Here is a 14,747-nt window from a genome sequence, read left to right as displayed (position 1 = left end):
ATTACATGGGTTCTATTTCATGTACTGAAAGCTAATGAAATATTTATTGTCTCTAACATATGCAGTGCGTGGATAGAGTACTGTGCAGCGAGGAAAGCCAAAAAGCTGGACACACTGGCCAAGCTACACAATGCAGAGAGTCACCACGCAAAAACCCAGCTGAAGTCCATAATACATCGATGGGATAAGTGGGTGAAATTTCGCAATCAACAGCATATCAGTAAGTTTTCACTTAAATGTCACTAGGCAATTACTGGAAACTTTTCTTGATTTGGGATCTGTAAAAGGGTTTCTAGGGAGACTGGTATGTTAATCTCCTTAATAATCTGGCAAATGTATGGATGACCATTTAATACTGTTATATATGACTATTACCGTCAACCCACTCCTCGCAATGGTAATTATGATTTAACCTAAGAAATATAATTCTTATTTTTCCTTAAATCCACAGGACCAATATTTATATAATAGCTTATGCTCATATCTTCAAGAAAAAATACGCACAAAATATAGTTTCATTTAAAATGTATTATTATTAACATTCTAATTGTAAAACTTCTATATATATTATAAAATAGTAAACAGCGTAACATTATTTTACACAAAGTATAGATTTTGGTGCAATACATTTACATTTATTGCCTGTTATATAAATATACAAGTCATTGTGCGTGTTTTGACTAACTGTTGTCTAAAGGTGTGTGAATGCATTGTGTGTGTAGGGGGAGATCTGTGGGGGAGAGAGAGACACACACCTTTCAACTATGGCTGAATTTTGATATATATTATAAAATGAGATATAAAATAATAGATTATTTACCATATTTTTCGCTCCATAAGACGCACCTGACTATAAGACGCACCTAGTTTTAGAGAAGGAAAACATACACTGGCCCCTTCAATCACACAAAATACAATGGCCCCTTCACTCACACTCACCAACACACACACACTATATTAACACACTGATCCCCACTCTTAGACACACATGCTATGTTAGCACACTGGCACACACACAGTAAAGCCTCCAGCACGCACACACACAGTATAGCCTCCAGCACGCACACACACAGTATAGCCTCCAGCACGCACGGACAAACACTATAGCCTTATCTTATTCCCTCCAGTGTCTTCAGCGCTGCGGATCCTCCTGAAGGAAGGAAGAAAATAAAACTTACATGTCCAGCGTGGAGAAGCGGGTCCCGGCCAGGCTGCAGATCCTCCTGATCGTCCGTCCCCCTGCCTATCTGTGAGGACCTAGCTATCACATGGGACGTCCCATGTGATAGCTAGGTCCTCACAGATAGTCAGGGGGACAGACGATCAGGAGGATCTGCAGCCTGGCCGGGACCCGCTTCTCCACGCTGGACATGTAAGTTTTATTTTCTTCCTTCCTTTCTGGCATGCAGTATTCGCTCCATAAGACGCACACACTTTTTCCCCCACTTTTTTGGGGGGAAAAAGTGCGTCTTATGGACCGAAAAATACGGTATATACTCTTCATCAGGATCACACACACAGCAATCTTTGCCCAATGTCACCTAAAATATAGCAGCAAGTGTGATCATCATAAGAAGGATAATCTGGGGGTATATTTACTAATCTGCGGGTTTGAAAAAGTGGCAACCAATCAGATTCTAGTTGTCATTTTGTAGATTGTACTGAATAAATGATAAATAGAATGTGATTGGTTGCTATAGGCAACATCTCCACTTTTTCAAACCTGCAGTTTAGTAAATATACCCCCTGGAGTATTAACTGTAAAGGAAAGGGGCAAGATAGATTACTGCTTTCCTTTCATCACTGCTACATTCTACTTTTCAGGCCCCTGTCATTTACTAAGGGTTTAGTTTAGTTCAGTTCTTTAAAGCAAAACAACTACTTATCTGCCTCACTTTGGGAAATAATTAAAAGTAAATAATTATAATCAACAAAAAATACAGGATATGATGGCTGATTTGTAGCTTGAGAGAAAATCAACAGATGGCATCACTCAACTGCATGTTTAAGTCCTTGTTTATTTTTACTTACTCTGCATAGCAAAAACAAAGGGGCCACTGGTCACCCTGGGATGTTGGGTTTATGTGTTCTCTTATCTCATTTCTAAATACATTTTGGCTTGTAAAACTTTTAACATATACAGCAGTGGTTCTCAAGAAAAATGTGACTGAATGAGAAATGTAAATATACAGCACATACACTAATGCAAAGCATGCTGCCAACGTTCTTGTTTAACTTTTTAAGTTTATCATTTAGCCTTTTTCACCATAACTACTGTAACAACATCATTTTGACCAGATTGTAAGTCAGCACACATTTGTCTGGCAAATAGAACCCCTTCACCAGTAATTACCAAACATATTTTAACGAGGACCAAAACTGTTTATATATATATATGTGTAAACCCTTTAATATTTTTGGCCAGAACTCTTAAAGATGAAAATTCAATAGCATCTCATAGCCAACCATATTTCAATCACTTCCTTGTACAAAGATGGTCCCTGATATCATTATATAATTCCTATTGTTATAACTTAATGTCAGATTTTTTTCAGTTAATTGTTAGGTGCTTCATTTTGTATCTTGGTCACTATTCTCTCATGTTAATCACAATTTAGATGCTTCAATCAAAGTATGTCTTAAGTCAGTGCCATGGAGTTGGTGAGAAAACTTTTGTTGTAATACCTATAAGAATATATTTTGTTGTAATACCTATTTTTTTTGGTAATATAATATCAGTTCTGATGTATATAAAGGTATTAGTTTTTGGGCGTTACAGACAAAAGGTGTTGGTTGGTGAAGCACGGATGCAAATACATTGTGGTTGCTGCTTCCATGGCCATGTGAATTATTAAAGATCTGTTTTGCGTATTAAGCAATTATCATTATGCCTTGCCCAGTTAATGCTACATTCACTGCATGTAGAAATTGTGGCACATTAATATTAGATTTAGAACGACAGTTTTATCCAGTATAAAACAGCTTTTAGACACACTTTCTCAGCCCAGATGAGACTTTTTAGAGAGGAGGAAATTTGCTGGAAACTTTTAGCATAAACCACCGTAGGTCCATGCCTAGAGAGCATTTGGTGAGGGAGAGTGTTTCCCTTATACTACACAGTTTCTGTGTATGAATCAATAAATGCTCCCTACATCTCATAATGATGTGCAAAGCTCAGGGACCATTGATCCTCATGGATACTGGACACTCTCGTCCTCAGTCGTTAAGGCACGTATCTGCTGATTTTGATCGTACGCAAAATCAGTCTGAGCATGCCCACAACCGGCCCATACGACAGAAATCGCAGCCCCGTCCGCTCTGTCTTCGTACTCAAACGATCTTGCTACAGCCTACGATTTCAGAGAGGGAACGGGGCGGGAACGGTCGTTTGGCCATATTCAATTTACAGTAAGGGCATGTTACGCTTGAGCGCATGCAGTCACATCCCAATGAAGCTCTGGGTGTCTGAAAGTTACTTGTTTTTCTGCTGTATCTCTTGCACTAGCTATGGGGCTAGTCCTGAGCCCTAGTTATGTCAGTATCGTATACATGCTATAATGTGTCTGCAATCAGGAGCAACTGTAAAAATATCTATTTTGTACAGTAGACCTTAAGGACAGCCTAATAAACGTTTTTCCAAGGGAAAACAATTAAAAATTTCGATGTATAATCATTGATTACTATATTATTGACAGTTAAGATTTTATATTCCACATAGGCATTGTATGTATCCTACAGTGTCTGGTCTAGTAGAGCAGAGTAAACCTACACCTGTGTAGCACCACAGGTATCTTTAGACCCGTTCCTTGTTGACTTCGGGAGTATGCAGAGCCGATTTACATGCGGCTTAGAACAAACGCACAATGCGCTCAGTATACGTGCCTTAATGACTCAGGCCCTTTATGTACACAGTTTTTTTTAGACAATTCAATAAACACAGCATCCACTACTTTTTGCTGTTAAGAAATGAACAGAGGGGGCCTGATTCAAAAAAGAGCATGGAACTTGAGTGCACTTCAGATACGTTTCGATTTGAATTTGGATGTGTGTACGCTCTGCCTAAACGGTACTTGCCGTATGTTACCAGACTGAACAGAGTGCTGTATGCGCACAAGCATATGTGCATATAAGGACAAGGATAAGATCACATACAAAAAAAATGTATATTATGAAATAGATGAACAAATCTAAACAGTATAATCATTAATAAAATATGGTTGGTTTTACAAAAAACTAAAATGTTTTTTTTACACTAAATAAATCAAGATGTGCTCAATGCGTACTGTACATACAATGCATTTTTAGAGTTTATCTTGCTTGCATACACATGTCCTCTGCTATCTAATGGCACGTATATGTGTACTTTTCCAAACAAAGACTATACTGTGTCAGTCACCACTATCAGTCGGCACTTACACCAGTCCTGTAGCTGATATAAATGATACGTCTGAAACCAAGCATACAAGCATCTGCATAGGCACACCTGTACACTACCTACATCCGTCCGACCTTCCCACCCTGTTCCGCCCTTCGAAATGTAGGCAGTAGTAACTGTCATTTATATTTGGACATGAATTGCATGCAGTTCCGTTCATTGTCGTAAGGTCCATTTCTAAGCGTGCGCAAAGCTATTTCATGTAAGATACATCACACAAATGGACTTGCGTCCTGACATTATCAGGTCCAGAATGTTTAAATGATAAGCAAATGGCATTCTTATATATACACAAGTCTGTAGTCATACCTTGAAGAACCATTAAACATAAACATCAATTTGGCATAATAACATACACAAAGATATACGTAAAAGGTCTCATACTTTGACAAAAATTCAGATATTTAACATTATACTCTCATTTGCTGTGCAAACTGTATAAAGGATTGCTGCAGCGTACTTCAGTGGGATTACTGATTGGAAGTCTGCTCATAGTGGGGGTGTATACTGTGTTATGCCATGCCGCCACTTTTCCAAATGCCTTCATTGTAAAACTATCAAATATATATATATATATATATATATATATATATATATATATATATATATATATATATATATATATATGTGTGTGTATATATATATATATATATATATATATATATATATATATATATATGTGTGTATATATATATATATATATATATATATATATATATGTATATGTGTGTGTGTCTGTATTTGTGAGTATTCATTTAATAGACTTGCACTTTAACTATAGCACTCCTACAACAATAGTGTTTACAATTTATTTTACAATCTGCTCACATTACTTGTTATCTTAATGTCCATCTGAAGTTGGATAAAATATTTAAATACCTTGTTTTCCGACATTGTATTTTACAGTAGTTTGAACTAATTAAAATAAAAGTATAAGTAATCCCTGTTATTAAATTAGTAAACAGCTAGTTATGTTTACTTAATTGCAATAAATGGTTTCCCTAGAGGCTGCAACAAGTATTCAGAGTGTTTTTGATGCCGCCTTCATGAAGAAAGTCCTGAAAGCATGGAATGCAGAAACTCAAGATTCTAGAAAGAAGAAGGAGTACTTTGAGGTATGTGTAAGCACTTGTACTGTTGACATTGTCTGAAATGAATTTAGAGATGTAGAAGTAGGGCACTTGTTATCTGAGCTCTAAAAATACACTGCATGTTTTCACTGTTACTTGAAAATGTAAACATGGATAAAACTTTTCCATTAACAAAGCTTTCTTTGGTAAGGACACAGTGGCCTTTCTGTTGCAGTGCAATATCAAATAAATTAAGCACAATTTAAAATGATGTCCGCCCAGTCAAATTGATTGATGATAATTATATTGTACGCATTGTTTCAATTGATCACCAAAGTGACTATATACTGACACATTATCTATAATCTACACTAGTCAGCCACAATATTAAAACCACCTGCCTAATATTGTGTAGGTCCCCCTCGTGCTGCCAAAACAGCTCTGACCCGTCAAGGCATGGACTTCACAAGACCTCTGAAGATGTCCTGTGGTATCTGGGACCAAGACGTTGGCAGCAGATCCTTTAAATCTTTTAAGTTGCAAGGTGGGATCTCCATGGCTCTGACTTGTTTTTCCAGCACATCCCACAGATGCTCGATCGGATTGAGATCTGGGGAATTTGGAGGCCAAAGCAACACCTTGAATAATTTTAACAGTGTGGCAGGGCATGTTATCCTGCTGAAAGAGGCCACTGCCATCAGGGAATACCGTTGCTATGAAGGGAAGTACTTGGTCTGCAACAATGTTTAGGTAGGTGGTACGTGTCAAAATAACATCCACATGAATGCCAGGAGCCAAGGTTTCTCAGAAGAACACTGGCCAGAGCATCACACTGCCTCTGCCGGCTTGTCTACTTCTCATTGTGCATCCTAGTTCCATCTCTTCCCTAGGTAAATGACGCACACATACCTGGCCGTCCACAAAAAGATAACGTGATTCATTAGTCCAAACCACCTTCTTTCATTGCTCTATGGTCCAGTTCTAGCGCTAATGTGCCCATTATAGGTGCTTTCGGCAGTGGACAGGGGTCAGCACGGGCACTCTGACCGGTCTGCGTCTACACATCCCCATACGCAGCAAGCTGCGATGCAGTGTGTGTTCTGATACCTTTCTACCATAGACAGCATTAACATTTTCAGCAATTTGTGCTACAGTAGCTCTTCTGTGGGTTTGGACCAGACAGGCTATTCTTCACCCCCCACATGCATCAATGAGAACTTAGGTGCCCATAACCCTGTCATCAGTTCTCCAGTTGTCCATCCTTGGACCACTTTTGGTAGATAATAACCACTGCAAACCGCGAACTCTGCCATTTTGGAGATACTCTGACGCAGTCATTTAGCCATCACAATTTGGTCCTTGTAAAAGTCGCTCAGATCCTTACACTTGCCCATGATTCCTGCTTCCAATACATCAACTTCAAGAACGGACTGTTCACTTACTGCCTAAGATGCCACCCCTTGACAGGTGCCATTGTAACAAGATAATCAATGTTGTGATCTTCACTTTTCAGTGGTTATAATGTTGTGACTGATCCAGGTATCTTGCAAATCTGTAGTTTTCACCACTCATTTTCAAATGTGGGAGACTATTTTCTTTTGTAGAACTTGTTATCTGTTCCACTTTTCTGACCTTTTGACTACATTATTGTAGTGTGTATCACTGACCCAATTCACCATACAATACCAATATAAGGACAGCGCCACCTCATGGAATGAGAAGAGGTAGCAGTAAGAAGGAGTGCATCTAGCTTTTCAAACACTTTCCCTTTAAATTGAGTCTATTTTGCTTTAGTGTATCTTAAATTAAAGCACATTTTCTTTATCATTTATTTTAATATTAATTTAAAATAGAGATGAGCGCACTCGGATTTTGTGAATCCGAGCCCACCCGAACGTTTCCGATCCGAGTCGGATCCGAGACAGATCCGGGTATTAGCGCCAAATGAAAACTTGAAACCGAGGCTCGGAGTCATAATCCCGCTGTCGGATCTCGCGATACTCGGATCCTATAAATTCCCTGCTAGTCGCCGCCATCTTCACTCGGGCATTGATCAGGGTAGAGGGAGGGTGTGTTAGGTGGTCCTCTGTCCTGGTAGATCTCGTGCTGTGCTGTTTAGTTCTGTGCTGTGCTGTTTAGTTCTGTGCTGTGCTGTGCTGTGCTGTGCTGTGTTCTGCAGTATCAGTCCAGGGGTGCTGTGTGCTGTGCTCTGTCAATTTTGAGTTCAGTGGTGCTGCTGGGTCCTGTGCTGTGTCCTGTTCAGTCCAGTGGTGCTGTGTCCTGTGCTCTGTGCTTCTAAGGGAATAGTTATTTCCCCATTATTCCCAAGTGTTTAAAAAATTAAAAAAAATATATAATTTTTTTTTAAAAAAAAAAGTAATTATAACAAAATTTGCAAAACCAATCCAGCAGTATAAGTCCATTGGTACTGCAATATAATATAATGTGCTACATATAATGGAGACCAAAAATTTGGAGGATAAAGTAGGGAAAGATCAAGACCCACTTCCTCCTAATGCTGAAGCTGCTGCCACTCGTCATGACATAGACGATGAAATGCCATCAACGTCGTCTGGCAAGCCCGATGCCCAATCTCCTAGTACAGAGCATGTAAAATCCAAAAAGCCCAAGTTCTCAAAAAGTAGCAAAAAGAGAAACTTAAAATCATCTGCGGAGAAACGTAAAGTTGCCAATATGCCATTTACGTCAAGGAGTAGCAAGGAACGGCTTAGGCCCTGGCCCGTGTTCATGACTAGTGGTTCAGCTTCACCCAAGGATCTTAGCCCTCCTCCTCCTCCCCCCCCCCTACAAAAAATTGAAGAGAGTTATGCTGTCAGCAACAAAACAGCAAACAACTCTGCCTTCTAAAGAGAAATTATCACAAATCCCCAAGGCGAGTCCAAGGGTGTTGGTGGTTGTCAAGCCTGACCTTCCCATCACTGTACGGGAAGAGGTGGCTTGGGAGGAGGCTATTGATGATGTAGCTGGCACTGTGGAGGAACTTGATGATGAGGATGGTGATGTGGTTATTGAAAATGAGGCACCAGGGGGGGAAACAGCTGATGTCCATGGGATGAAAAAGCCCATCGTCATGCCTGGTCAGAAGACCAAAAAATGCACCTCTTCGGTCTGGAGTTATTTTTATCCAAATCCGGACAACCAATGTATGGCCATATGTAGCTTATGTAAAGCTCAAATAAGCAGGGGTAAAGATCTTGCCCACCTAGGGACATCCTCCCTTATACGTCACCTGAATAACCTTCATAGTTCAGTGGTTAGTTCAGGAACTGGGGCTAGGACCGTCATCGGTACAGGGACGCCTAAATCCCGTGGTCCAGTTGGATACACACCAGCAACACCCTCCTCGTCAACTTCCTGCAGCCCAAGTCAGCAGCCAGACTGAGTCCTCTTCAATACGGGATTCATCCGAGGAATCCTGCAGCGGTACGCCTACTACTGCCACTGCTGCTGTTGCTGCTGTTAGTCGGTCATCTTCCCAGAGGGGAAGTCGTAAGACCGCTAAGTCTTTCACAAAACAATTGACCGTCCAACAGTCGTTTGCCATGACCACAAAATACGATATTAGTCACCCTATTGCAAAGCGTATAACTGCGGCTGTAACTGCAATGTTGGTGTTAGACGTGCGCCCGGTGTCCGCCATCAGTGGAGTGGGATTTAGAGGGTTGATGGAGGTATTGTGTCCCCGGTACCAAATCCCGTCGAGATTCCACTTCACTAGGCAGGCGATACCAAAAATGTACAGAGAAGTACGATCAAGTGTCCTCAGTGCTCTAAAAAATGCGGTTGTACCCACTGTCCACTTAACCACGGACATGTGGACAAGTGGTTCTGGGCAAACGAAGGACTATATGACTGTGACAGCCCACTGGGTAGATGCATCCCCTTCCGCAGCAACAGCTGCATCAGTAGCAGCATCTACAAAATGGCTGCTCGTGGAAAGGCAGGCAACATTGTGTATTACAGGCTTTAATAAGAGGCACAACGCTGACAACATATTAGAGAAACTGAGGGAAATTATCTCCCAGTGGCTTACCCCACTTAGACTCTCATGGGGATTTGTGGTGTCAGACAATGCCAGTAACATTGTGCGGGCATTAAATATGGGCAATTTCCAGCACGTCCCATGTTTTGCCCACACCATTAATTTGGTGGTGCAGCATTACCTCAAGAGTGACAGGGGTGTGCAGGAGATGCTTGCGGTGGCGCGCAAAATTGCTGGACACTTTCGGCATTCAGCCAGTGCCTACAGCAGACTAGAGGCACATCAAAAAACCAAGAACCTGCCCTGCCATTACCTCAAACAAGAGGTTGTGACGCGCTGGAACTCCACCCTCTATATGCTGCAGAGGATGGAGGAGCAGCAAAAGGCCATTCAGGCCTACACAGCCACCTACGACATAGGCAAAGGAGTGGGGATGCGCCTGAGTCAAGCGCAGTGGAGACTGATTTCCGTGTTGTGCAAGGTTCTCCAGCCGTTTGAACTTGCCACACGAGAAGTCAGTTCTGACACTGCCAGCTTGAGTCAGGTCATTCCCCTGATCAGGCTGTTGCAGAAGCAGCTGGAGAAAGTGAGGGAGGAGCTGGTAAACCATTGCGATTCCACCAAGCATGTAGCTCTTGTGGATGTAGCCCTTCGTACGCTTTGCCAGGATCCGAGGGTGGTCACTCTTTTAAAGTCAGAGGAATACATTCTGGCCACCGTGCTCGATCCTCGGTTTAAAGCGTATGTTGTGTCTCTGTTTCCGGCGGACACAAGTCTACAGCGGTGCAAAGACCTGCTGGTCAGGAGATTGTCCTCTGAAGAGGACCGTGACATGCCAACAGCTCCACCCTCATTTCCTTCCACATCTATGGCTGCGAGGAAAAAGCTCAGTTTTCCTAAAAGAGCCGCTGGCGGGGATGCTGATAACATCTGGTCCGGACTGAAGGACCAGCCAACCATTGCAGACATGTCTACTGTTGCTGCATTGGATGCTGTCACAATTGAAAAAATGGTGGAGGATTATTTTGCTGACACCATCCAAATAGACATGTCAGACAGTCCATATTGTTACTGGCAGGAAAAAAAGGCAGTTTGGAAGCCCCTGTACAAACTGGCTCTATTTTATCTGAGTTGTCCCCCCTCCAGTGTGTACTCGGAAAGAGTTTTTAGTGCAGCGGGGAACCTGGTCAGTGAGCGGCGAAGGAGGTTGCTTCCTCATAACGTTGAAAAAATGATGTTTATAAAAATGAATAATCAATTCCTCAATGAAGTACAGCACTGCCCTCCAGATAGTACAGAGGGACCTGTGGTTGTGGAGTCCAGCTGGGACGAATTGATAATGTGTGAGGAGGAGGAAGTACACACTGTAGGGGGAGAGGAATCAGAGGTTGAGGATGAGGACGACATCTTTCCTCAGTAGAGCCTGTTTAGTTTGTACAGGGAGAGATGAATTGTTTTTTTGGTGTGGGGGCCCAAACAAACCAATCATTTCAGCCACAGTTGTTTGGTAGGCCCTGTCGCTGAAATTATTGGTTTGTTAAAGTGTGCATGTCTTATTTCCACAACATAAGGGTGGGTGGGAGGGCCCAAGGACAATTCCATCTTGCAACTCTTTTTTAGCATTATGTGACCATTCAACAGTCGTTTGCCATGTTCAAAAAGTAAAAGAAAATGTCAACAAATTCAAAAAATGTAATCAAAAGTTAAATGCCCTGTCATTATTTAAAACAAGAGGTATTGACGTGCTAGAATTAGTGTAGTGTTAATATGTTATAAACACTACACTTGGAACTTGGAGGAGGTATTGTGGCCCCGGTACCAAGTTTAGTACCGGGGCCACCCCACTACGCAGTCCAGATACTTGTTTGGTGGAATTCTGACCAGTTGAGGGTGTATTTATTATATTGTGGCCCCGGTATCAAATTGGGTACCGGGGCCACCCCACTACGCAGTCCAGATACTTGTTTGGTGGAATTCTGACCAGTTGAGGGTGTATTAATTATATTGTGGCCCCGGTATCAAATTGGGTACCGGGGCCACCCCACTACGCAGTCCAGATACATTTTTTGGTGCGATTCAGACCAGTTGATGGTTTTCTTATTATATTGTGGTGACCACTCCTCTACGCAGTCCAGGTACATTTTTTGGTGCGATTCATACAAGTTCAGGGTTTTTAAATTATATTGTGGTGACCACTCCTCTACGCAGTCCAGGTACATTATTTGGTGCGATTCATACAAGTTCAGGGTTTTTAAATTATATTGTGGTGACCACTCCTCTACGCAGTCCAGGTACATTTTTTGGTGCGAATCATACAAGTTCAGGGTTTTTAAATTATATTGTGGTGACCACTCCTCTACGCAGTCCAGGTACATTTTTTGGTGCGAATCATACAAGTTCAGGGTTTTTAAATTATATTGTTGTGTCCACTCCTCTGCGCAGTCCAGGTACATTTTTTGGTGCGAATCATACAAGTTCAGGGTTTTTAAATTATATTGTGGTGACCACTCCTCTACGCAGTCCAGGTACATTTTTTGGTGCGATTAAGACCAGTTGATGGTTTTCTTATTATATTGTTGTGTCCACTCCTCTGCGCAGTCCAGGTACATTTTTTGGTGCGAATCATACAAGTTCAGGGTTTTTAAATTATATTGTGGTGACCACTCCTCTACGCAGTCCAGGTACATTATTTGGTGTGATTCATACCAGTTCAGGGTTTTTAAATTATATTGTGGTGACCACTCCTCTACGCAGTCCAGGTACAATTTTTGGTGCGATTCATACAAGTTCAGGGTTTTTAAATTATATTGTGGTGACCACTCCTCTACGCAGTCCAGGTACATTTTTTGGTGCGATTAAGACCAGTTGATGGTTTTCTTATTATATTGTGGGGACCACTCCACTACACAGTAACAATATTGTGAGGTGTTCAGAATACACTGTAAATTAGTGGAAATGATTGTTATTGAATGTTATTGAGGTTAATAATAGCGTAGGAGTGAAAATAAGCCCAAAAACTTGATTTTTGAGCTTTTTATGCTTTTTTCAAAAAAAATCCGAATCCAAAACCTTAAATCCGAACCAAAACCTTTCGGCAGGTGTTTTGCGAAACAAATTCGAACCCAAAACCTCAAGAAAATCCGAATCCAAAACACAAAACACGAGACACCAAAAGTCGCCGGTGCACATCCCTAATTTAAAAACATTAGTTCTGAATTAGGAGATCTCACTTTCTATAAATATTTATTACTAAGATAAATAAATAAATATTCTAACACATATGGAAGCAGCTGTTTGGGCCATTTTCAGATGAAACCTCCTAATAATGTCCTCAGCTATCCCTACCATCTCTGTGATTCAGTGACAGCCTGGACACATTGCTTATTCTGGAATTCCGTGGTCTACCACAAGGGATTAAAGTGCACACTTAGGAGTTATGACTTCATAATTTCAAGAAGGATTATTACATAATTGTTCTCAGTGTTTCAGAACCTTAACCAGTCACAATTCCCCAGAGGAAGGCAGTGTGGCCTTGTGTGACAGTTAATAAATAAATATTCTTTGAAATGCTGCCCTTGCTCTGTGGTCTGTTGCACAGTATTTAAAAATGTCCTTCTTTGCATATTGATCCAATATAACATTTCCTCAACGGTCATTTAAAATGTTTGCCATGTTTTACTATAAATATTAATTTTGCTGTTTTTGGTGCTTACAATGAATAACATCTGAAATTCATTTGAATTTTATGTTTTTTTCTTACTTTTCCTTTTTGCTGCCTTTTCAGGCACTTTTTTTCTACTCGTTATTTTTCCCTGTCCAGTTCTCTTCTCTGGTCACCCATACAAGTAGTTTTAGAGCAGGAAAGAGATGGAAATTTGTCCTGGACCAACAACTTTTAAGGTGCTTCCTAGACTGGAATATATATATCCTGCATAACAATCACATTTTGTAGTGAATGGCATGTTATTATGCATTTGATTTAAATATATTTTTTTTAATATTGAAGACAGGTTTTTCTTTGAGAGCGTCTGTAGAATGGTTCTGATTGCCAAGAAGAGAAACAAGATATTTACAACAGTTTAACCTGTATTTACAAATGGACAAAATATGAATTTTTAGGTGAAATATTAAATGGATGTTTCTCACTGGACCTCCGCAGTCAGCAACAACCTGGGTTGTAACATGAAACTGTTGTATTCAGTTTGGGTCCAGACGATGACTGTAAAATTAGTGCTGGGTATTGCCTAAGTGATAGTGCCCAGCACCTATGGTAGTTCCATCTGACTCTATAAAGTTGTTTCTTGTTAACAGCCAAAATATAGAAAATACAATAGCACCTTTGTTTCTGAACCTATACATTTCAGGGAAAATTGATTAACCTGCGACTGGTCGTCCCACCACTTTCTGGAAACTTTTAGTTTTAGGAAAGTAAAGAGTGCAGCTACTACGGTTCCTTTGTTGGGCTGTCCGTCCTCCCATGTGTTAGGATCCAGCAGAGACTGTGTCATAAGTCCGTGCAATGGTTAGGAGCCTCAGTCGCACTAGTAGTGTATTTTCTGATTGCTTCCTTGGTGATCAGGTAGTTTCATCACTGCACGCAGTCAGGGCCTGTGCTAGCATGTCCTGCTCCCCCTGCAAAAAATACATTTGCACCCTCCTCTTTCATAAATTATTTGTTCATTCAATAATGCTTTTTCTTTAATGCAAATCATATAATAAACTTTAATAAAGAGAGTAATACAAATAAATAAATTCATTAAGCAGAAACATGAATTGCTATATGAATAATATAAATGAAGAATATGTATTCTTTGTAATAAAATTTTACATTTTTGGCAAATTAGTTTGGTTGAGCTCCCTCTTTCATCACAGTGACCCTTCCTTCATCACACTGTGCCCCCTTATGATCTCACTGTGCCCCTTCAGCATCACACTGTGCCCTTCATTATTCTTTTTGCTCCTCCATCACAGTTTCCCCTTCATCATTTTTCGCTTTATCACACAGTGCCATGGTGCCATCTTTATCACACTGCCCTTTCATCATCACACTGTGCCCTTCCGTTCCTTACCTTTCTATGACTTTCTTTCTTCTGTTTTCTTCTCTTTCTCTTCTCTCTTTATTCAAGCTTGTGGTTCCTCTTTGTGCTGCTCCTCATTGAAAATGTCAGACGTGATGATGTCACATCCGACAGTCAGTGCAAACGGAGCAGGGAGGAGGGGGACGGGTGTAACTGCATAG

The 14,747-nt window shown here is 40.8% G+C and overlaps 2 protein-coding genes across 2 annotated transcripts in view; both read left to right on the top strand.

The window, feature by feature from the left end:
* Positions 1-14,747, top strand: part of LOC142152281 (N-acyl-phosphatidylethanolamine-hydrolyzing phospholipase D-like) — a 386,092-nt gene that overhangs the window by 120,137 nt on the left and 251,208 nt on the right. The window lies entirely within an intron of this gene.
* The window catches only part of FBXL13 (F-box and leucine rich repeat protein 13), a 189,170-nt gene that overhangs the window by 28,028 nt on the left and 146,395 nt on the right, over positions 1-14,747 (top strand). Inside the window, exons 5-6 of the mRNA XM_075208743.1 lie at positions 66-220; positions 5,441-5,550. Of these exons, the coding sequence (XP_075064844.1) occupies positions 66-220; positions 5,441-5,550 (265 nt within the window). The remainder of the gene's footprint in view (positions 1-65; positions 221-5,440; positions 5,551-14,747) is intronic.

Source organism: Mixophyes fleayi, chromosome 4 (assembly GCF_038048845.1).
Source record: "Mixophyes fleayi isolate aMixFle1 chromosome 4, aMixFle1.hap1, whole genome shotgun sequence".
Classification (NCBI taxonomy): domain Eukaryota; kingdom Metazoa; phylum Chordata; class Amphibia; order Anura; family Limnodynastidae; genus Mixophyes; species Mixophyes fleayi.
This window is presented reverse-complemented; position numbering and strand designations above follow the sequence as displayed.